Here is a 23532-nt window from a genome sequence, read left to right on the forward strand (position 1 = left end):
GCCGTCTGCTGCGATTGCAAGCATCTCCAAATGCAAGCAGCAAAATACTTGAAGAATTAGTCTCCTGCTAATTTATCGTAATTGCATTTTAAAAACTGACTTTTGTCTTTTTATGATTGCCACATGTATTTTAAAAGTTTAATTTAATTTGTTATTTTTATAATTGTCGTCTTGAATATACACACACATATTTACATCAGCCTAACAAAGACAGTTAGAAAAATTCATTACAATTTTTTTTACAATTAAATGTTATAGTTACCTGTTATTGTGAAACCAACTTTTTTGTAATTAGCATAAGAACCTACCTACTAAAGATTAAGTTCTCCCTCTTCACAGTTCTAATAAATTAATGCTCAATATGTTTGACCACCATCTGATAATATTTGAATGGTCAACTGACCAACTGTTTTTGATTGACCCCACCCCACAGTCATGAACCTACAATATTTTGAAGTGTTTATGGAATGTCATGGATGTTTTCTTGAATTTGTTTTACTGATGCAATGTATGTAGTCTTTACGTATAGGTCGCATCAGGTTGTATTTAGCCTTATCATTATGTCTATATGAATTGTGGTATTTGTTATTAATGTAATTTTTGTGTTTCATGTTTTAGCCAAACCCATTTAGGTAGGGCAAAGAATAACTTAAGCATTCTCCCTTATTCACACATGAGAGAAGTGATTATCAAAAATTAGTATAGATTCTGGTAGACTTGGTTTAAGGCCCTGCCAGACCATGGTGAACTTACATTGTAAGAGACCTGTAATCACCTAGCTACTCAGGCTATTCAGGGAGGGACATTTCTCACAATGCAGAAATTAAATGAGAGTCTGTAGCCTTGGGATCCCTGAGAAAGGATGTAAATATTTTTCTGGTCATAATTAGATCAGGAAAGACTTCCCGTCTGGTAAATAAAACACACCTTCAGGGGGCAAGAAGTTATATGCATAGTATGGGCTCCCCAGGAATCTAGTGGATAATGTATATAAATGGCAAGATAAAAAACTATAATTAAGCCTTGCCATGAAGTGCTTTGGTGCCTCAGTCAGAAAGCTGGATATTCTAGCTGACAGGAGAAATTACAGGAAACCTTGACAGGAAGGTCAGAGGCTGCTTTTTAACCTGCTGAGCTAAGGAAAAGCTGCATTCTTAGGTTTAAGATGCAGGGTAAGACCAAATTATTGTTCTAATATGTCCTTGTTTACTCTCATATCTCTGTCAATATTTCAACAAATGGCTACTGATTTCTTTTATTTGCTCTTGGTTTTATAATAAACCTTTTCATCATCTTTTATAACTTACTATCATTAGTAGTAAAGGTGATTTCAGAGCATTTGACCATACAGAGAGGCCTCTTCCAAGAAAGGGGGGACTGATTACTTCTGAGCATGCAACTAAACCAGAGTGTGATTCTTCTAGCTGGCAAAATTCCCTCTGCTAAGAGCTAGCAAGACCTGGGTGAGGCAGGAAAAGCTGCGGCACCATGGATCAGGGAGGTGGTCTATGAAGCACCTGTCTGCTCTCAGTGGTTAAGCAGCAGGCAGTATAGAAGGGTTTGGGGCTGAAGGGCACGTCTGAAGGTGTGAGAACACTCTGGGAGCATCTCTCAAAGACACATCTGAACATATCCAGGTTCAAGGTATGTCACACTAACTGCAAAATATTTTAAAACACTGCAAAACAAAGCACATTTAAAAGCTGTGTTAAAACATAATTCAAAGATACAAGGGACAATTTCTTGAAGAACTAACATGGTGCTTACTGTCCATAAAGGAAATAGTTAAGGAATTTTTTTTGCATATAAATGTTGATCTATTGTTACTTAAAATGACATAAAATGCAGAAAGAAGCAACTAAAACCAAGAAAGAGGTGACAATACCAGAATTTGTGGCTTTCAGATTTAATCTGCTTTTACTGAAATCAAAGGAGTCTGCTCATCAATATCACTAGGTGTAGAATTAGGCACTAGATTTTGTGTGGAACTGAAATCTAATAAGCTAACAACTCATGGAAGTATTCCCTACCATCATCTGAGATACGATCCTTTTCATTGAAAAAAAACAAACAAACAAAAAACAAGATAGCAATCCTGAATCATAAAAAGTCTGGACAACCAAGCAATGAAGTTGCAAAGCTAATTAATTGTGAAGGAAAAAGAAACATCATTTATATTAACTTTTAAAATAGAGATGCAATGGCTTACGCTTGTGCTTCTGTTTCATAGTTCACCAGCTGCAACATGTTATCAATCCCATGGTACCAGGACAGATTCCAAGCCATCTTCAGCATGTCTGATACAGGTTTGAAGTTCAAGCTTTCAAAAGATATTGGCAAGACAAGAGCGTTTGGGCTAACAGCATGATGAGTAGTTACTATAACTGGAACGTGATACCTTTAGAGAAATTCAGAAAGTCACATTTTTATTATTTAACAGATAATTTGAACTTCAAATGCATGTTTCTTTCTACAAAACATTTTCTGCCATCACAACCACAACATTCCACCTCTATAAGTTCACTAAGGCCTCCTCTACACATTACTGGTATCATGCAATTAACTGGTTAATTCTGCAATTACCTTGAGACCAGCTACATGTGCAAAATAGCTATCATACCATAAAAAGCTCCAACCAACTTGAAGGTTAGGTCTCCGAAATATGTGCTAACTTTATAGCTGGTTATTATCTAGCTTTAAATTTGTACATGTAGCAGGCTCTACCCTGTGGCTGGGAGCCCTGGGTAGAGCCTGCTACATGTACAAATTTAAAACTAGAGAGTAACCAGCTATAAAGTTAGCACATATTTCTGAGACCTCCCAGCCACAGGGATGAACCATGCCCATTGTGAAACCCCCCAGGTCTGCTGGATCATGGCAACCACAATCCCCCAGGCTCAGGGATGCATGAAACCACAGACCCAAGGGAACACAGCACCTGCAATCCCCCAGACTTGGGGGTATATGAAACCCCTGGTGATCCCTCAGCCTCAAAGATGTGTGGAACAGCCCCACGGCTGGGAGCCCCTCAAGTGAGAGAGCTCCCAGCTGCAGGAGCTTGCTTCTTGCCAGTGCAGGGGGAGCCCGTGTGTGAATCACACATTATATCTCATCATGCCTTTATCTGCACATCTGGAGGGGGTCTACATCAAGACAGATGTTTTGTTTCCACCAGTAAATATTATTTTGTATTTCTGCTCCTGAGAATATTTTTCTACTAGTATGCCATACAGCAAATATGAAGAGAATATAAATTTCCCAATATGATTAAAGTTTGGGGGGGTAAAAGATTCCGAACAAGGGGCACAAGATAGGTGGGGGGGGAAGAATACTTTAAATAAAGATGTAGGCTGCAGACACCACAATCACAAGCGTAGAGTGTGGACCTAACAAGCCCAAATTATGGATAATATGCAGTTTAACTTACATAGCCTGAAATGTTCAGTATATACATGAATAAACAGTAGCATGGGAAAGCAGATTAACATCTGTTAGTCAAGGCCACCAGTAACTGTCCAGGCCAGATGTGGATAACTGGTATTTTTAAAAAGCACTTGCAGTAGTTAAAGTAACAACCCATCTTCCTATTTTATCTTCTGATTAAAAGAATTGATTATGTGCAGCTAATTAGAATCTTATGAAACAACAATATAAATCACTTGTTGCCAGTCATGGCCATTTTCAATAGGTCTTGACCCAGAAGTGCAGCTAAAGCAGGAGACCCCAAAAGCCTATTTCTGAGTGATTGCAGGGTTACCCTCAGACATACCACCTAAGCTGGTAAGCAAAGGTAAGAAAGCAATTAACAAGTCCAGCAAAACCAGAACAAACGAACAAAGCACAAGGCCTGATACAGGACATTATACAAGATGGCCTTAAATTAGGTCATCCAAATATACATAGCTTTAACTTAAATATGTTAGTTGTAGTGATTAAGGTAACCATATGTTTTGGATACTGCTTTGTTATAACAGATACGTATTTCTTGGATGAACTGTGAAACAAAGCAGCCTTATCAGTGAAGATCATAAACCAAGGTTAAAAGATAAGATGGTGCCAAGCAACATTCCATGACAGTACAGAAAAGAGATAAGAAATTATCCCTTCTGGAACCGTAATTTTAACAGGCACATAAATCCCACCTAGTTGACACCTTCCCAGTTCCTAGGAGAACTGGTTCAGTTCAGTCACAAAAGTTTCGGTAAAGCAAAGACAACAGAATAAAACCAAACAAGGAACATTTATATTAGAATGAGCCATCTAAGTGTAAGGTACAGACTGGAGGGAAAATTGGAGAGCTCCAAAAATTCAGTAAGACCTGCTGCCAGCCTGCATGATACCATCTTCCTGAGTCTTTCCAGCTGGTGTAGGTGAAAATTTGTGTATTGATGTGGGTAGCTAGAAAGGCATTGGAATAAGTGTATGTTCTTGTGCTTTGGGGTGAGACAATTGAAGTCAGGCTATTGATTTGTCTCTTGCCTCTTTTTTACCTAATAATAGTAATTAAGTAATTAAGAGAATTGTAGCTGTACCTTAATTCTGTATCTAAACTTGCAGAAGAGGGTCTCATCATAGGTCTGCAAAGGGAAGTTAGTGTACTTAAAGCTATGGCTCCAATTTACATTCTTAGGCACAAAAGGTCTCTTAATGATCCTGTTGGGAGTTAGTGAAGAATCACTTATAAATGGCAAATTTTCAAGATTAACATGCACTAACTTCCTTGAATAAACAAATTTCTCTTGCATACCGATTTATTTAAAAATAATCACTTGTGTAAACCTACTTCGTATAGCAGAAAAATCACACAAATGACTTGGAGACCCACTGCAAATAAGCAAGTAAACAAACTGGGCTAAATCATCATAAAATGATTGTTAATTTGAATTTTTGTTTAACTTCACTTTTAACTGCGTTTAGTACAGTTACACTATAACTAGTTTCACTAGTGCACTTTATATGACTATACAGTATAACCATTTTATAAACAAAAAGTTCTGAACAAGAAAACCTCCTGATGGCATTTTAAACTTTCAGTGGAAATGCAAGAGAGACCAGCAACTACAATCAGTATTTATGTGAATTTCAAAATGCACAGGGTAGTAAGATTCCTTTGCATTTTTCATTTATATCTTGGAAATCCCTCCATCATTGGCTAACAGAATATAGAAAGAAATCAAATTAATTGTAAAGAAACTCACCGTCTAACAACAGCAACAGGCAAGCTAAAGGTCAGTTGGCTAGAATAGTCACTAGATATACTGGCCCTGGAAGAAAAATATATTTATATCTATTATGACTTGATTTTAGCTGTGTATTTTTTTACTAAGGCTCTACTATACTTTATTACCCAGAATTAATAGTCATTTCTTGCTGCCTATGGATTGATTCATCAGTATGTTGATGAATAAATGTTTATATAAAATTAACATTAGTAGTAACATTTTGCAGATCATACATCTTATTAGCATATAGAATTTATGTTGTATGTGTGCGCTGTATAAAATTAAAATGATATATAAAGCATTATGGTCAGTTTAAATTGCTTTACTGTTAGGAAAAACAGAAGTAGCAACTCTTTCCAATAAGTTTTAAATATACAAACTGTAAGAGAATACTAACTTTATTCCCAGCGAGTTACAATAATTTTAAGCACTGAAATACTTAAAGCTTTTATTTTGTAATAACATAAGTTTTTTTAGACAGGACAACTACTACAATGTGTTAGTGTGTTCATATTTTATTTCAATATTAAGAAACAGAAAATGAGGCATTTCAACCAGTTTTGAAGTGTTCCAAAAGTAGCTCAGGTGCTCCAATACACCTCTTGAAATGAAGCTATTTTGAAGCATTTTGCTTCTTATTATGTCTGCATGGGGACAGGGATCTCATAGGTCCTTAATAATCCCAGAATGCTCCACTCTCCCCTGCCTCCAAACTCTACAGGGAAGGAAGGAAGAGCAGTACGAGTCATCTGAGGCTGCTGGCAGATGTTAAGACAGTTGCATGATTGGGGCTGGAGGAATTTTAAGCCCCATTCCCCAAACTGCATGACCTGTCAAGCCAATTGTGCATGGCAGGTCACACAAATCTGGGAATTAACCTCAGCTGCATGGGAGATTAACCTCAGGCATCCCACAGGGATAAAGCAGAGGGCAGTCAAGTTCGGGATCCAAAGCTGCCCCTAGCCCACTCACCTGAGTGTTGGAATTCAGCATCTGCAAGCACTGTCCTGGTTCAGACCCAGGTTATCTTCTGTTTGATTCTCAAGATCAGGCAGAGGGGGGCTGTATGCCAGGTCCCAGAGCTGCCCCAAGCCTCGAGGCTTGCTAAGATCCAACACTTTAAAAAGCTTTAAAGATCGTGTGCTACAAGGCAAGGCTCTTTAAGGTGCTGGGTTCTGGCAAGCTCACATCCTGATGCTGACAATCAGCTGTCAGCATTGGAACCAGGGCAGCACTCAGACAGATTTCAGACCCTGGGCTGCCCAGGTCCCAGTGGTGACAATCAGCTGACTGTCAACATTAGGATGATGGGGCATGTCACATGTTCAATTTATGGAGCCATACAAAGCAGCCACTAAGTTGTTATGTCTTTTAAAAATATATTTGTGAGTGGTCTGCTATTTTATAATGCCATAAATTCTAGGAATGTATGGACAGTTGTAATTTATAGCATGATTAATATATTAATTGCACCAAAAATATAACATGTGGCAGGGGCTTGACAGACAGCCTTACAGACTGCCCAGCTGGATCTCAGCTGCTCTAGCACTCAGAGTGCTCCAGGTTCCAGTCAGTCCACAGGTCTGGAGCCTGCAGTCACTACAGCCATCTACAGTGCCCCCTGGTTGGAGATGGATGAGCTGCTTGTCTGGCAGCTGAAATGCTATATTTCTTAAACATTTCCAAGTCCTTTACACTTGGAAACATTTCAAATGCTACATCTGTCTGCACCCAGACCTTCCTATTCAACTGAGGTTTGCCTTTACGAAAAGGGTATTTTATCACAGAATAACTTTTGCAATAATGCTGATAGAACTGTAAATGATTACTGACTTCTAATCAAGTATTTAAATTTACATTGTGGTAGCAACTAGAGGCCTCAGTAATATAAGGACACCAGTGTACTAGACATTGTACAAACATGATCAAAGAGTTTATCAAGCCATTAAATTGGTTATATTTCCATTAGAAACTACATAGATGATCATGGCTTTGGATGATCTAGTTGTGGACAATCCTGCTTTGAGCAGGGGATTGGACTAGATGACCTGAGGTCCGTTCCAACCCTAATTTTCTATGATTTTATGATCATAGAATGCATTGTCAAGGTACATAATATAAAACCTTTTCATTTATTTAACAGCTAACTTAATATGGTTGATTGACACTACGTGAGCAAAAATGTCCAATTTCAGAAGCATGATGTCAGTCTTTAGAACTTAATCTAAAAAGATACACTGACATCAAGAGAGAAATACCATAATATATTATTGGGCTTTAGATCTGGCCTTACATCACTGGATATTTATCCAATGTCAAAAACATACAAATGTGGGAAATGCATAAATTGTGACTAAAAGATTTGCTTGTGCATTTACTGCTGTCAAAAAAACCCTAATTCTGGTAAAAGGGTATTTTCAGGTTCAGAATAAAGAAAAAAGAAAACCCTATACGTTACCATGTTTCTTTTCTTGATACTTCATCAAACAACAGAAGAAAAAGCAATACTGCAGTTTCAGTCAGGACAGTGCAATTATCTTGGAATATCAAGGATACTGAATAAAATAAAAGTATATTTAAAATATAATCTAAGAAAGCACTAGCATTTGATAATATTTAAAATTCTGCATCATTGACTTCAGTAGCAATTTTGCCATCAACTTCAAGGGGGAAAAGAATCACAACTTAAAAGAACAAATGAACAAACTGTTTAAAATGCAATGCCATCTGAAGTAACTACATCAGGCGCTCCCAATCTTTTTAGGCTGAGGACCAACAAGCCACGGACCAGAAGTGGCCAGCATACTGTATACCCAGTATAAAAAAGGGTTGGCTGCTGGTCCACAGTATGCTGGTCACTTCCAGTCTGCGGTTTGCTGGTCCACGGTCACTTCCGGTCCGGCAGTCAGACTTCCTGTGGACTGGCAGCCAACCCTTCGTGGCCCAGCACCACGCTGCGGCCTGGGGTTTGGAAACCCCTGAACTATATCACCAAACCACCAACCCAACATCCTCAAACATTTTTTCCTAGTAAAAATCTAATCATATTTTAAACAATTTTCTCTCCAATAAAAACATAAAGGCATATTATATTATCAATAGAAGTTTTTCTAAGTCACCTCTGAATAGCATGAGCAGGACAGCAGGCTGCTGTGTTAATGACAGACGTGTCACTGGATCAGCATATACAAGCTTTCGTAAAAGTGTAAGACATGGTAAGACTATACATTCCATGATCTGCAGGGGGGAAAACAATATTAATCTAGATTTCTCTCTATCCAGTTGCTTAGGACTAGGAGAAAACTGCCATCCTACAAAAAATGTATACTGTTTATAAGTCAACAGTAGAGAGATCTATAAAATTGTCCAATCAGAGAGACCTATAAAACTGTTAGCCATCACACTGGCCTCAGAAAAAAACAGGGTGTCATACAGAATTTCTTCTACTGTTTAACAGGCTCTTTCTGGAACCAGCCTCTTGAAGCCCATAGTCCTCTTTGAAGGTTTGTTTCAAAGAGGCCAATTTTTTTAGACCCATGCCTGTAAACAGGAAGATGTGACAATAAGTCTATTAAAGATAAGTATTTATGTTAATAGAGCTCTATCTTGTCAAAATATATGAACTAAAGACATATGGCCTTATGTAGCCTTTTTCATTTGTCAATGCAAAATGTTATACAATACTGGCTGACTTATGGGGAAACTTTAGGGCAGGTAAAGGAAATGATTTGCTCATGTTGAACAGAACAGTTGAACAGCCAGAATAGAACCAAAGTTCTTTCAATATGTAAGAACACCACATATCCACAGTTTGTTCAGGGAATATAAAGGAGCCAAGTCGGTATCTTTTTTGCAGATCAAGAAATACACTATTCTATTACTTTGTTTGCCTGAAGTTCAATATTTAAGGATATGATTTGTGAACTCTATTATCACTGAAAGATAAAAATTCCATTTGATATTTAATAGATCAAAATACTGCTTATGTGCAATAGAAACACTTGCAGCACTGTACCTAGCTGCTCCCAAAGCTTTCTTAAGAACTGTGCTCTTCCCCAAAAAACCCTTCTATTCACAAGCACCCTTTCCTAACAGACGCTTACATTTTTTCTTTTAAGAAGTTTTAATACATTTTTGTATTTCAACACACATTCCCACAAACTATTGTAAATTAAGTTCTTTTAGTGCACTACATTATTAACGGTAAAAATCCAAGAGCTTAAAAATGCCCCTGAAACTTCAACTGGAATCTTGCCAATTTTGCTCAGGGTTGAGATACACTGATGGGGAATTTTCCACTCATACATACTCTACAAATAAAAAATGCTGTTCTCCTGAGCTGCCTAATTACTTTCTTTTTTTCTTGTTAAGGTGACTGACTTAACATAGCTAAATGCTAAATGTTCCAGTCACATACCTCTTCAAAGCCTTCACTTGGTAAGTAAATTTAGACTTTTTGTATTGTATAAGCATTTTTTAGGATTACAAAGATAAGGACTTCCTATGATAGGAAATCCATCTGCCTCCCCACCTCAAACTCTCAATCACCTTCAGGGCATATAGCCAAAAAAAGAAGACAATCAACCAAACAGAAGCACAAAATGGAATAACAAGCTCCCACAGATTTCACAAACAGTAAAGCTTTTAAAAGTGCTTGTGTGACTCCTACTTAGGCATCAAAACAGCAACCCAAAAGGCCTCTGCTCAAACTTCCCCCACCCCACTCCAAATGCACTAGGCACTTCTTTAATTTGACTTGAAAGTTCCACAGGCACTCGCAACTCTGTTTCTGTGAATGAATAGAAATGCTCTGACCCGACCAGCCAGGTGCCTAGTTCTCACTTAACTTCTGCATCGCAACAGGGTGTAAGTGAAGTCAGATTTAAGAACTCAGAGGCACACCCAGAGCACTTCTAGACACCAACAGGATAAGGCCCTCACAAATGCAATTATAGCTATTGTAGGTAGTGGCATCCTATTGATTACAGCAGGCCTCTCCTAATTATTTTGGCTACATGGGCTAAATCTGAACTGTGGGAATTCTTGTGGCCCAGATAACCCACCTCTGGTGGCAGGCCAGGGGCTTGTTGGTATTTCTGCAACAATGGAATACCATATTTGCTTGCATACCACATTTGCCTTCCCTCAAAAAGAACAGGCTTTCAAAATCAAGGTGCATGACTTAGCAGGGGCAGATCCAGAGCAAGTACGGTGCAGATGCATTCCCTCCTTTGATTCTCACTCTATCCAAGGTTTAAAGGCCTTGATCCTTGCTCGAACTCCTGCCTGCCCTAGACCTGTTCCTTGCTCCTACCTAGTTACTACCTGTGCCTTACCTAGCCTGAACCAATACTCCTGCTTGGATCCTTGCCCTGCACCTGCCTGCCTCTTCTTCTAGTGCCCGATTGTTCCTGCCCTCTCTGTCCCAGTGTTTCTGTCCCCAGCCTTGACAAGTAACAGCCTACGTTGACCCTGATTTCTTTGCAACCCCCAGCTTGAGACCTCAGACTTGACACAGCTTGACCTTGATGTCCATTATGGTAGCCCCTGCTCTAACACATGTTCTTTGAATCAATCATCTACATCCTGGTCTATCCTCACAATCATGAACGCAAAAAAGGGTGTAGCACATAGGTTTCAGTATTATTCAGTTTTTTACATCAGGTAGATTCAGTTTCAAGGCAGATTATCTGAAAGGCCACAGGCCTTGTAATATTTAGGACACTATCTTGTTTATATCCATATTGTCCTCAATCAAGTTTGGGTCACGTTCTTTACAATAAATGCCTGCTGGTTATTAACTGCAACCTATTTCAGAACTGGACTTTAGAGGCAGAATTTAACCTCTAGCAGTATAATGTGCATCAATTTGAACATTTTCAAATTACTTTTCAGTCCTCAATCAGGGAGAGATCAGAAGTTCTGCCCATCAAAATTAAGATAAAACTTCTGCATCGTTAGTGTGGTTCTGAGCTAAATTACAGTGTAATAGACTGTTTTCATACTCTGTAACTTAACAAGAGACTTCACATGACTATTCTTAGATGCTTGTATTCTGAATAAGTGCAATACTCTAAAGTACTTTATGCTTAAGAGAACAAAAGGATAAGGTTCTTTTGCTTTTGTTGAACACTTACAGGCACAGACAAACTTTTACCTTGCCATCCCGGTGTACACATTCAGTCAGGTAAGCATGTATCTTATCTATCACACCCCATTTTTTCAAGAAGTCATGAAACTTAGTATCTGGAAGAAAGAGGGGGGAGTGGGGGGGACAGATTCAAGACAGTTCTACAACAGCATTATATTTTGCTTTTGGTGTTGGGCCACAAGTTATTTTAATGCTGTGGAGCAGTGTTATTTTTATGAGCTTGTATTCTACAACGTCTCCCACACAAGCACAGCTCAGGCAATAACAATGCAAGCTTCTCTATAACTTCTTACATCTCTGCACACTATGTAAAAATATAGACATCTATTCAATATCTAACCTCATTATGTAGACTGAAAATGTGCAAATTGTGATGGCCTGAGGAAAGAGAAATCATAAACTCAGTTCACACATCACCATATAACCATGATATGAGGTCTATTATTTATCACTATTCATGTGAAAATTGCTGAATCTTACTTCAAATCTTTTAAATATACCTGCCCCTTCAATTATTGTATTAAATGGTCTGGATATTGGCTTAATCATAGGCAATTTAAATGGTTCATAACTATAGCTCCTGGCATTACAACACAAACCAAATGCAACAAAGGTGGATGAAATCCTTGCTCCATTAAGTAAAGAACAAAAGTCTTATGAGCTGCAATGGAGTTAGGCTTTGACCCCTATTGTTTATCATAATTACCATACGCTAGACTAGCAGAAATTTGACAAATTAAAAGGAGCCCAGAGAAAAGCTGAGCATGGGGGTGGGGAAAAGCAGCCTCTCACCCACCCCATGGCCAGCACCCCGTGCTGCAGCCGTTTGCAGCCCATGTGGGGCTGCCTGTGCCTGCTCCGGACAGCCCCACATGGGCTGCAAGTAGCTGCAGCAGGGAGCGCCAGCCATGGGGCAGGAGAGGGGCTGCTTTTCCCCACCCCCGTGCTCAGCTTTTCCCCGGGCTCCTTCCTGGCGCGGAGGAAAGCAGCCCTTCCCTGCCCTGTGGCCAGTGCTCCCTGTTGCAGCCGCTTGCAGCCTGTGCGGGTCTGTCCAGAGCAGGCACAGGCAGCCCCACGTGGGCTGCGAGCAACTACAGCGTGGGGCGCCAGCCACGGGGCAGGCAAGGGGCAGCTTTTCCCCGCCACGCTCAGCACCAGCTTCTAACCCACCCCCACTGCCAGCCAGGGACCCACACTGGCTCCGGGCTTGCCTGTCGGGGCTGTGCATGGCGACAGGAGCTGCGGCCCCCCCAACTTGCCATGCCGGGCAGTGTTTGCCACCGCTGCCTCTGTGCTGCCCAGAGTACGAGTGAGCTCCGGACAGGCAGCAGCTGCCAATGCTGCCCGGCGCGGCAAGCGGAGGGGCCGCATTGCTGCCACTGCACACAGCCCCGACAGGCGAGCCCGGAGACAGCATGGGGCTGGCAGCAGAACCAGGTTAAAAGCTGGTGCTGAGCATGGGGAAAAGTGGCTTCTCACTCTCCCTGTGCCTGGCACCTGTGCTGCAGCCACTTGCAGCCCGTGTGAGGCTGCCTGTGCCTGCTCCAGATAGCCCCATGTGGGCTGAGAGCACCTGCAGCAGGGGGTGCTGGCCATGGGCAGGTGAGGGGCCCGTTTTCCCTGCACTTAGCACCAGCTTCTTCCCTGCCAGCGAGAAGGGTGTTGGGGCTGTGTGTTGTCCCCTGCCTGTACTGTGGGGCTGGGAGGCACTGGGAGTAAGTGGGCGGGGAGCCATCAGGAGCACGGGGCCTGCACTGGTTTCCTGGCGCCAGCATCAGCGGGGCCCAGAGCAGGGTGACAGAAGTACAGGTGTCCCAGCCAGCAGGGGCTCTATGGAGCTGGGCCAGCGCCCCCCTGCTGGTGCAGCCCAGCCTGGCTCCACAGACCCCTGCCAGCCTGTGCCCCACTTCAGGCCCCACCAGTGCTGGCCTTGGGACATTGGTCCCAAGACATTGGGACACTGGTCCCAAGATGGTGACCAGGGGACGGGGCACCTGTCAAGGGGTGGAGCTACCCATGGGGCCCTTGACAGCCTGCCAAAACTGCCAGACTGGGTAAGCGGCCCTCCTCCAGAAATAACTGCCCGCCCCTGATGTAAAGGAAGCCTAACAATGGTAGCCTTCCCCAGTACTCCAGTGGTAAGGGTGCTACCCTAGGTGGCAAAAGTTGTGGGTTCAAGCCCCAGCCTGGCTGGAGCCCTCTGGCTCCTCAGTGAGTCCCTGGTGCTTGTAGCTACTTTGGGTTGCATGGAAGTCAGTGGGGGAAGGCTGGGTTGCAGGCCAGGGAGAGAAGGTCTGGGCATGTGAACCCCAGGTTGAATAGCAAGAGGTTTTTTTGTTTGTTTGTTTTTTTTCACAAACTCACCATGGGGGACCAGCGGAAATTGGGTGAGGCTCTGTTCTCCCAGGCACCACAGGAAGTTACTAGGAATAACGGCCACAAATTGTTAGGGAGAAGGTTCAGACTGGACATCAGGAGACATTATTTTACAGTTAGGGCTCCCAGGCTCTGGAATGGACTCCCAAGGGAGGTGGTGCTCTCTCCTACCTTGGGGGTCTTCAAGAGGAGGCTGGACAGATATTTGGCCGGGGTGTTATGACCCTGGCACTTGTTCCTGCCTGGGGCAGGGGGCTGGACCTGATGATCTGTTTAGGTCCCTTCCAACCCTAAGCACTATGAAACTAACTATAATGCTAACACTGAGTGGCACTCTGCAGCACCCCAGAAAGGATTTCAAGACATCCTAGGGTGTCATTACACCCTGGTTGAGAATCATTAATCTAGAATGATGTATTATAGATCCTTTAGCCTTGGAAGAAAGGAAAATAAATTCAAGAAAATAAAAGGTCCTCCCTAAGTGAATCTCCTTTTGTATTCATGCTTCCTATGCCAGGTTTTGATAGTAAGGATTTGTTGCCGTTGTTGCTGCTGCTGCCTGCAACAGGTCCTGTGCTGGGACAGCATATCAGTTAAGAACTAACGTATGAAAGACCTAGTCTGGCAACTTCATACTACTACTCAGCTGAAAAAAGTTCTACTTGTTTTCCTCAGCTTTTATAAAGCACTATTAGATTCTTATTCTTAAGCTAACTGATAAATACTTCTGAAAAGCTTCAAACTAAGCCTTTCAGCAATTTTGGAAACTTAGCAAGAGCATCAGGACTACATGAGTTTGTGCTTCTCAAAGTGAAACAGCAAGACTAAGCAACTTTAAGATTGGTCTTGTGTGCTTAAAGTTTGCTGGTCTACAAAACAGATTGGCTAATGACACCAAAAGAATGCTTAGTATTTTCTAAGGACAGTAGTCTCTTTCACTCAAAGCAGAAACAACTGGACCACTAAAATGGGAACTGTGCAGGGTCATTACCTCTAATGCACAAAGTGAATAAGTTGAGTAAGGAAAGGTCAAGAAGAAAATGAAGGGAAAAGACCCACCAGCTGTGATAATGTACAGTGCCCTATTTTACAGCTCCATCATTAGGCATAATGTAGCCTTGCAGAATTACAGTTACCTCTCACCCAAGAGAGGATGCTTTTTCTTTAATGAGAAAATACAATCTCATATTCCTTATTCTCAAACATAACAGGATGAAGCAAGTAAATTTTGAAACCAGACTGTAAATTTTCATGACAATTTTGAAATATCATAATTAAGGTAAGGAGTAGCTATGTACTTAAAAAGGCAAAAACAGCATTTCCAATAGAAAACTAACACTCTTGCTGACCAGCACACGAATAAATATTTTCTAGGGTATTTTACCTTGCATGATGATAGCTAGCTGCTCTGCTGCAGACTTTCTCAAAACTAAGTCAACCGTATCAGAAGTAAGAAGAGCATATAGTTTTTCAACAGTTTCAGCCTAAAAATAAAACTACATTTAGAATTACATAAAGCACATTATTGGTAAACAGGAGAAGTTCCCCAGTTACTACCTCAGAGAATGGAAATAACAAAAACTATAAATACTTTAACTAAAATTAATTTAAAAAATCTTTATATTCAGTACATGTTTATTCAGAAGCAAGTATGGTATGCATTTACCATATCCCTGAAGTAATTTTTGAGGAACAGGGTAAATTAACAACTTTTAGCATATAATTGGATATAACATTTTAAAATATACCTTGCTGATATTTTTAAAGTATACAGGGTTAAAAAAAATCATACATTTATATTCAGATTTGTATTTCTTATGCAAAATTAAGATTTTGCTGCACAAGGGTATAATATTACAACACAGGTATATTAGTTAAATTAGCAGATGATTCACATTTCAGCACAATACAATTTCAGCTAAATGCAAAACAATTCCTTTATAGTGGTATCTGATTAGGTCAGTTATTTAACTCCCAGACATACCAATATATTTTGAACCTTAAGGAGCTGGAGGAGATTATGTTTCTTTTTTTCTTTTTTGAAAAATCCAAGGTTAACTGAGTGGCTAGAATTTTTTTCTAACAACTTATTTTTTCAGAGCTCCCTTAGCATTTATTTTTACTGGTTACTCTTAACTTCCCTTTGTTCCTTTCCTATAAGGCCACTAACTGCCACCCTACTAGAGACCACCAGCTTCAAGTCCTGGATCCTTTCATATTACAGATAAATGATTTTCTCTGAAAAAAGAAAATGTCAAAAGAGAGGAGAATCTTCTAGTAGTCATCCCATGATTCTGATTAATGAGACTCCTGAACCGAAGTAATGAAGGGAGCTGGGACATTAGTCAAACTATATTTCCTGTAAGATTTTGTGTACAAGGTGATTAAACTGCATTCAAGTATGGGCATTTCAGAAGGTACCTATGATGCCCAATTGTATCTTTTGCAACAGACATTGAAATTATTTAAGTGCCTATGATTCAATCTCTGCTTCCTCCTCTGTTCACCTGGCCTCCCAACTCCCACTCTTACCGTGCAATCTCCCCCACCATGTGGTCTCCCTCACACTCCCCTCTTCATAACACGTGATCTCCCCTGCTCACTTCAGATTGAAGTAAATATGGTAATAAATTATGGTAGGAGGTAACATTTTCACTAAAGGGTTACAAAACTCTTTCCAGGATAGTGCTGTTTCAGCTACTCTTATCTTTATATAATTTTCATTTTATGAGCTGCATTTCTTTTTAAAAACTCAGCAACAACAATTGACTTGTTTGAGGAAAAGGAGGTCAATATTTTTCCTGCAAAAATTCGAAAAAAGATAGCCTATTAATTTCCCAGCAATTCTGATTCCAAGTGGCCAGAGGAAGAACTTTGATATCAGACTATGAAAATTGCCTTTTGGTGTTCCTGCAAAAGACTGATTTTAGCAGAGTGATGACTACTTGAAAATCATCCATGACAGAATTTTAAGAGTGCGCTAAACTTCCGTCATGTGGAGCTAACTTATTTCATTTTTACAGAAAATTTCGCGAAACTAGTCAACTGAGCCCTTGTCTCATGAACAGCTGCATTTCATAACATGTTCTTAAGATTTGAGGTGGGAAGAACTCACTGACAGATCTTTTTTCTGGGGTGAAAATCAATTCATTTGGAAACTACTGCAGCCTTCAGTCAACGGAATAACTCACTGACTCTTTGCATGATGTTAAACCAAACGCAAAAGAGTTCTGAAATATGACAGAATGGTAGACAGATTTTGTTCACCTTAAAAACGGACTCTCTTGTGTCATCCAGCTTCAGCTCAATAGGTTTTTCCACAACAAACAAGTTAGGAACACTGGTGAAAACACTGCCATGTAAAAGAGGGCGCTTCAGGCTGGCTCCTTCTTCATTCGTGAGATGGAATGTTAGATGTTTAAGTGCCATGGAACGCACTCTACAAAGCAAAGTATTAAATAAACAGAGTATTTTAGCTTTTTAGCTAAGCATACAAAAAGGTAAAAACCTTAAAAAGGGGGAAGAAGGAGATGCAAATACCAAACTCATTTATATTAATCATTTGCCTAAACATTTTAAATGAACCCTCATTCTAAAACAAAGTTAGTCTTAACACTCCAGGTTAGACTTGCACATGTGTGTTGAATCCCATGCTGAAATTGCTGCAGAACATTACTCACAACTGCTTTTTTGAGAAAAGAAGTCGGAGAGCAGCCCTTAGTCTAGTAGTTCTAGGGAGAATCCCTTCTCCTTTGTCAGAAGTTGTTTCACTCAGGGCAAGGATGCTCTTACCCAGTGTATCTTCGGCATCTGCATAACCCTACAAAAACGTCAAAATCTATTCAGTTAGCTTATCTAATTAAGAAACAAGCATGCCTAATTTTGGCAACAAACAAAAAATGGAAATTATTTTCTAAGTACCAAATACTTCACATAAAAATAGCACTAGATGAGCTCACAAGCAAGCAATTCATAAGATTAGGTTAGGCATACTTAAAGGCAAGCAATGTAATATCCTCATGCTTTCTAACAGATATAGCTTTAGAAAAACGCTATCTTCCCTGTATCTTTCCTGAAAAGTAAAATTTCCAGCCAGTAATTAAAAAAACAGACAAACACTTCACTTATATAAATGGAGCCAAAAGGTAACTATTACTTGGGTTCATTTCATTTTGGTAGAGTAAGATCTTCCGCAGAAACAAAGAAACATATTTTAGGTAACCCTTTCCTTAAATCAAAAGCATTACATTTTTTACACTACCCTTGCCACATCTCACTGTAAACTTTAGCCTTTAATCTACACACATAATTCTTCTCAGGATCTGCTCTCTGCCTTCAGAATTGGTTTTCTGTATTATAATCACAAATCAATAGTTGAGAAAAACTGAAATAAAGAATCCTAGCCATTATTTTGCAGGATGTATTCAGAGCATAGACAGAAATCCCCATCTCTATGAGCAAAACTAAGTCTAGCTTTAGTGTTCTGCATTCTCTTTTTCCCCATAAATAATCTATATCATAAATTTACATAGTATCACACAAACATAAAACTTATTTTTACTGAAGACAGTATGAGGGCCAAATACTTTCAGTGAACTTTGTGCAAGGCTAGAAATAGACATAGCTGAATGAATCACATCACCTGGCTCCTAGCTCCTACCCTGGGGGTCTTTAAGAAGAGGCTTGATGCCTACCTGGCTGGGGTCATTTGAGCCCAGTTTCCCTCCTGCCCAGGCAGGGGGTCGGACTTGAAGATCTACAAGGTCCCTTCCAACCTTACTTCTATGATTCTAAGGTGTCAAGGCATGGCTGAGCCACTTCACTGGGCAAAATGCATACTGCCCCTTGTCCCGCACCACCAAGTGTGGGACAAGGGGCAATGTGATCTCCCCTCTTTCCCTGTTCTGCCAGATCTGCCCCAGTGATCACCAGGAATGGGTATGACTAAGTGGGGAAAGACTTTTTCCTGTCCAGCCAGACTCGAGGTACAGATCTAGTTAAGCGGGGAACCTCAACTTCCCCACTTATGGAGAGGTAGCTCGAGACTCCCCAGAGTGCTTCTCTGTAAGCAGATCAAGTGGGCAAGTGTTCTCAGGGATTGAGTGCCCCCCAAGCTTGCAGAGCACCTGTCCAGCATGGCAGGAGAGTGCAAGCAGCTCAGGATGCTAGCACTCTTCCCCCACAGAAGCAATACATGTCCACAATAATAAAGCAGCAGGACAATAAAGCGGCAGTGGCAGAGTTTATTACCAACTTTTGTTGCACCACTGATTTCCTTTTATGTGGCTCAACAAAGGGGATTGATGTCTATTTGCTCAGCATTTGTGCCTCCATAAACATTTTTATGACACAAATGGGACATCAGATGACATCTGTTTTCACCTCAAATGCCTGTCCTCACAGAACTTGTTACTCACTGAAAGAATCAAGACCTAAGATGGGAAAAACAGACTGCATAAAGAATTCATTTTTCAAGATGGTTTTCATGGATAAATTTGAGGAACATAAAAAAGGAGAAGTAACAAAGATTGTGCTTCCCAGTACTAGCTGGAAAGGCTACTTAATGGGTACGGCAGACCATGGATATATAGGATATAATATGAAGCATAAGATTAGAGGGTTAGAGGGATAGTACAATGAAAATCTTTGTCACTGAACAGATATAAAGGATTTAGGTAGAACAACTAGGATAAGAGTGGTGGGGGGAAGAGAAGGATGAGATTTCTTGCTAGACTACAGATGGGGCAAAGGGATCCATGAGATGGGGCAAAGGGATCTGGCCAAGTCTCAGGATATGTCTACCTGGTGCCAGACCTGAGGTACTCTGAGCACCAGAATCAGTATAGCTGAATTACTAGGTTAAACTGGTTTGAACAGAGCACATTGCTATACTACTTATAGTTGAGTTTGGGAACTCAACTAATTTTGACACCTATAAAAGGCACTGTACTGCACTGTGTAGACATATTCTTAGACACGTGAAGGCGGCCTGAAGAATTCAAGAGAATACTGAAGATTAACGTATTACACTTTGACTTTGGGGACATGGGGGAGGAGGGCGGCGCAAAAAAAAAAAAAAGGGCTGCCCATCATGATGTCCTAATAAATGTCACAGTCCTCCCCAGGTTATGATTTTCAAATCTTATGGGGGGGGCTCTACTCTCTTATGGGGGGGCTCGTCCCCCCCCCAAGATTCCCTGTAATTCAAACCCTGACAATAGGTAATAAAAGTCTTGCTTTAATATTTCTATACACTGAAAATATATAATTCAATTCTATATACTGAAAATGTGTCATTTAAAAAACTAATTTTCCATGTATAGAATCTAATTATTGGAGGGTTATCTTTAATTCTTCCACGGCAGGTGGGCAGGCAATGGGGAGGTAGACAGCATGAGGAGGTCAAGCAGCTTGCCTCCTGCCTGCCACCCCCCAGCCTCTGCTTCATGCCAGAAGGCTCTGTCCTCATTCTAGCCTGGGCACTGAGCACAGCCCCAGCCCAGTCCCCATAGCAGTAGCAGCTGTGTGGGTTGCACACTGCTACGCTGGGACCATGTTCAGTGTCCTAGGCTTCAGTGTGTACATAGCCTGCTGCTGTGGAGCAAGGGTAAGAAGTAGGAGGGGGAGAGTGGCAGGCAAGGGAGCAGAGGCTGCATGGGGGGCAGGGGGGACGTGATGGGGAGAAAGAGGCTGCAGGGGGAGATGGCATGGTGCTGGGCAGGGCTGGGGAGAGACAGGTAGCAGCTGCGGCTATGGCTGCAGCACCAGGTAGAGGCTGAAGGCCAAGCCACAGCAGCTGCCTGTTCCTTCCCATGCTCAATTCTAAGTCAAGCCCCCTGCACCCCTTTAAATAAGGGGGAAGTACTGGTCTTAAAATTGAGTAAATACAATACTTAATTTTTCCTTGTATAACATTACAATGTTGCTGTACATGCATTCCTATGATAATAAACATAAATTTGCTTTAAAATGATGCAAGAGTACCTGCAGAATTGGAATGATAGGATAAAGAGCCTCAATAAAATTGTTCCAGGTCATTGCTGTCATCATTAATTGCCCCTGTAACAGATAAATCAGAATGGCCTTGGCAGCAGAGTTCACCTGTTCCACAACAAAGGATTAAATAACAACAGAAGAAAGTAGTTAGGTCAACTTGTCAATCCTACGGCAGGCAATTTCCTACAGAATATTTCCAATTAGTCAACTTATGTATCTAGGGAAAAGAAGGGAAATATTCCTCCTAGAACAATTCCTCTGCAAATTGTTGATGGGCTACTACAGATGGTATTACCTTCTACTCTAATTCTTGACATGCAATTCTTTTACAACATGGGTATTCTGATTTATATGACAAAAGACATTCTATTTATAGAGAAAAAGTTCAGAGTGGTGTAAAAAGTAAAAATGCATTGTCAATCCTGCCATACTGAAATTTGTTACATCCCACAAATCACTGAAGTTTTGCTGAATCACTTTTTCATCACAACTCTTCAGTCCTGTTCATATTTTTTATAAATACTCATGAACCTTTCCATATGTTGCAAGCAGTGCTCAAGTAAGAGAAATAAGTCATTACATAATATCAGACACCTGCTAACCTCTTCTCTTTTTCTACGGTCTCTGGCTTTAGAAAACAAAATCTTTTTTTCTCTTCATACCCAACTAACTTTCAGGAACATTCCATTCTCAATCTCCAAGACATTTTTGGGAAGGAAAAAAAAAAAAATGTATAAAGTGGCTACATGGACACTAGGCTTTCTTCTGGAAACCTGTTAAAACTATTGTTACCAAAAATGGAAAATTATTTGGGTTTCTCAAAATAGCTAACAGATCAGATTGTCATATTCCTCAAGAGCTATATAGTTTCAAAGGGTTTATGAGCCTTAGGCTATGTTTGCTTTTATAGTGCCAACAAGAAGAAACACCAATTCTGGAAGCTCTGCCTTTAAAAAAGAAACACTCATTACAGACTGCTCATATATGGCATATGTTGCAAAAGTTTCTCACCGTTCCCTCCGCAAGAAAAAGCTACCCACAACGGATAGCCACTACTCATTAATCTATTTTTCACAGACTAAGAAATCTTAAATCCCCCCTGGGGATGCTGGGTTCTCCTGTTGATTCACATACACCAGGGACTGGTAACCTTTAAGAATGGCAGGTTACTGCTTGGGTGCCAACCCACTCCACAGCATCCCAGCCCTGCTTGCTCTGCACTAAGGGCTGTTCTTGTGACCCCACTACTGCAGCCTCCACTTACCATCACCACCAAATGCCACTGATTTCCATTATCAATGGCAACGGGGAGCCTCAAATTCAGCAGTAAGGGTAAGCTCAGTAGAAGGACAAGAGAACCGCCCTCAGGAGAGAGTAGGGAGGGCAGAGAAGTATCAGCACAGCGTAAAAGAACAATGTGTGTAAATGAACTGTTTTGCGCCTGTTTTGATCTGGGTCAAACTGCAACAGTCAAGCAAATGGGATGTCTGTGTACAGCCTTAATAGCACAAACATCAGCAGTCATTTGGCAAATTCCACAGATTTCAACATTAAAGGGATCACTTAATACGATTTAAGTATGCCTGCTAATTCATGAGGAAAACAGTCTGCTCTCAGCTTTTTCCACCTATTTAATGCTGGTTACTTCATAATGCAGAGGCAACCTTCAACTCTATTTTGCTAGCCAATTTCAAAGCTAACAGCTTAGCACTGACAGGCGCTGAGAATAACTAGAAAATTAACCCCCAATGTTAAACGTTAAATATTAAACATTTAATATTTAAATGTTAACACAAACTCTCTCCAATTCAACTAGCTAGTTCTATGAAATGAAACTTGGCTTGGCTCATCATGCCCTTTGTAACATAGAAGAGAACTGCCCTTAGCTTTTGGACTGCTGCAAAGCCTTGCAAAAATCATGCAAGGAAGAAGAAACTCCCTGTGTGCTGCCTCTAAGCGAATAGACTAAAACTGACTAGAAAAAATTTAACATTTAACTCTCAGAAAAATTAGACGTCAGCAAATTTTCTGCTACATGCTGCCTACAACATGCAGCTTAAACCCTTGAAACCCAACCTTTTTCCCCCTTGGGCTGGATGAACAGCACTCAATCCATCTGTGGGCTGGATGTGGCTGGTGCACCCAATCCAGTGCGCAGGGCAATGAGATGTGGCTCAATCTGGCTGCACGGAGGTGGGAAGGAGAAGGGGGCATGACCTGTCCCAGATTGAGCCACATGGAGGTAGATAGGGGGTGTGACCCACCCTGATCCCCATGCATGACGTGGGAGGAAGGGCCACCAAATGCCCCGACCTATAGCAGACTGGATGCCATGGCTCCACAAGCCCTGTGCCACACTGGGCCTGCGGGCTGCAGGTTGAGCACGCCTGGGTTAGACTGCAAAACCAACATTTCAGAAGAATATAATGTTTGAGCCTTATTTGACTGCATTTATTTTGTTTAGAGGAGGCTGGAAATGCCACCTGTTTAAAGGCAAATAAGGAAGAACATACACAAGTTCTCAAAATAAGGCCAATATTTTTTCCGTGTAGTTCAGCACAATTAAAATTACATTTGGAAGCATGACTCAATTGTCAACTGATTTTCATTTCATTAAGCAAAGAAACCTGGAATCAACTAAACTAAAACAACAAACAAAAATAAAATACTAAAGAAAACTCCATAAAATGTATACATTTAAGAATATTTTTTTACTTAAGACTTGTAAAGATATTAACCCTTGATTAATAATGTTTTCTAAAAATATAAAGAAAGCTGTTCTATGTT

General features: G+C 40.8%; 1 protein-coding gene across 3 annotated transcripts in view; it reads right to left on the reverse strand.

Annotated features, from left to right (window-relative positions):
* RTTN (rotatin) overlaps positions 1-23532 on the reverse strand; it is a 147287-nt gene that overhangs the window by 77122 nt on the left and 46633 nt on the right. For all 3 annotated transcript variants that reach the window (XM_059724270.1, XM_059724269.1, XM_059724271.1), the window contains exons 16-24: positions 20734-20850; positions 17430-17569; positions 17017-17188; positions 15134-15233; positions 11380-11468; positions 8342-8459; positions 7681-7777; positions 5199-5264; positions 2210-2398 (exon numbers count right to left, since the gene is read on the reverse strand). In XM_059724270.1, the coding sequence (XP_059580253.1) occupies positions 2210-2398; positions 5199-5264; positions 7681-7777; positions 8342-8459; positions 11380-11468; positions 15134-15233; positions 17017-17188; positions 17430-17569; positions 20734-20850 (1088 nt within the window). The remainder of the gene's footprint in view (positions 1-2209; positions 2399-5198; positions 5265-7680; positions 7778-8341; positions 8460-11379; positions 11469-15133; positions 15234-17016; positions 17189-17429; positions 17570-20733; positions 20851-23532) is intronic.

This window comes from Alligator mississippiensis, chromosome 3, assembly GCF_030867095.1.
Source record: "Alligator mississippiensis isolate rAllMis1 chromosome 3, rAllMis1, whole genome shotgun sequence".
Classification (NCBI taxonomy): domain Eukaryota; kingdom Metazoa; phylum Chordata; order Crocodylia; family Alligatoridae; genus Alligator; species Alligator mississippiensis.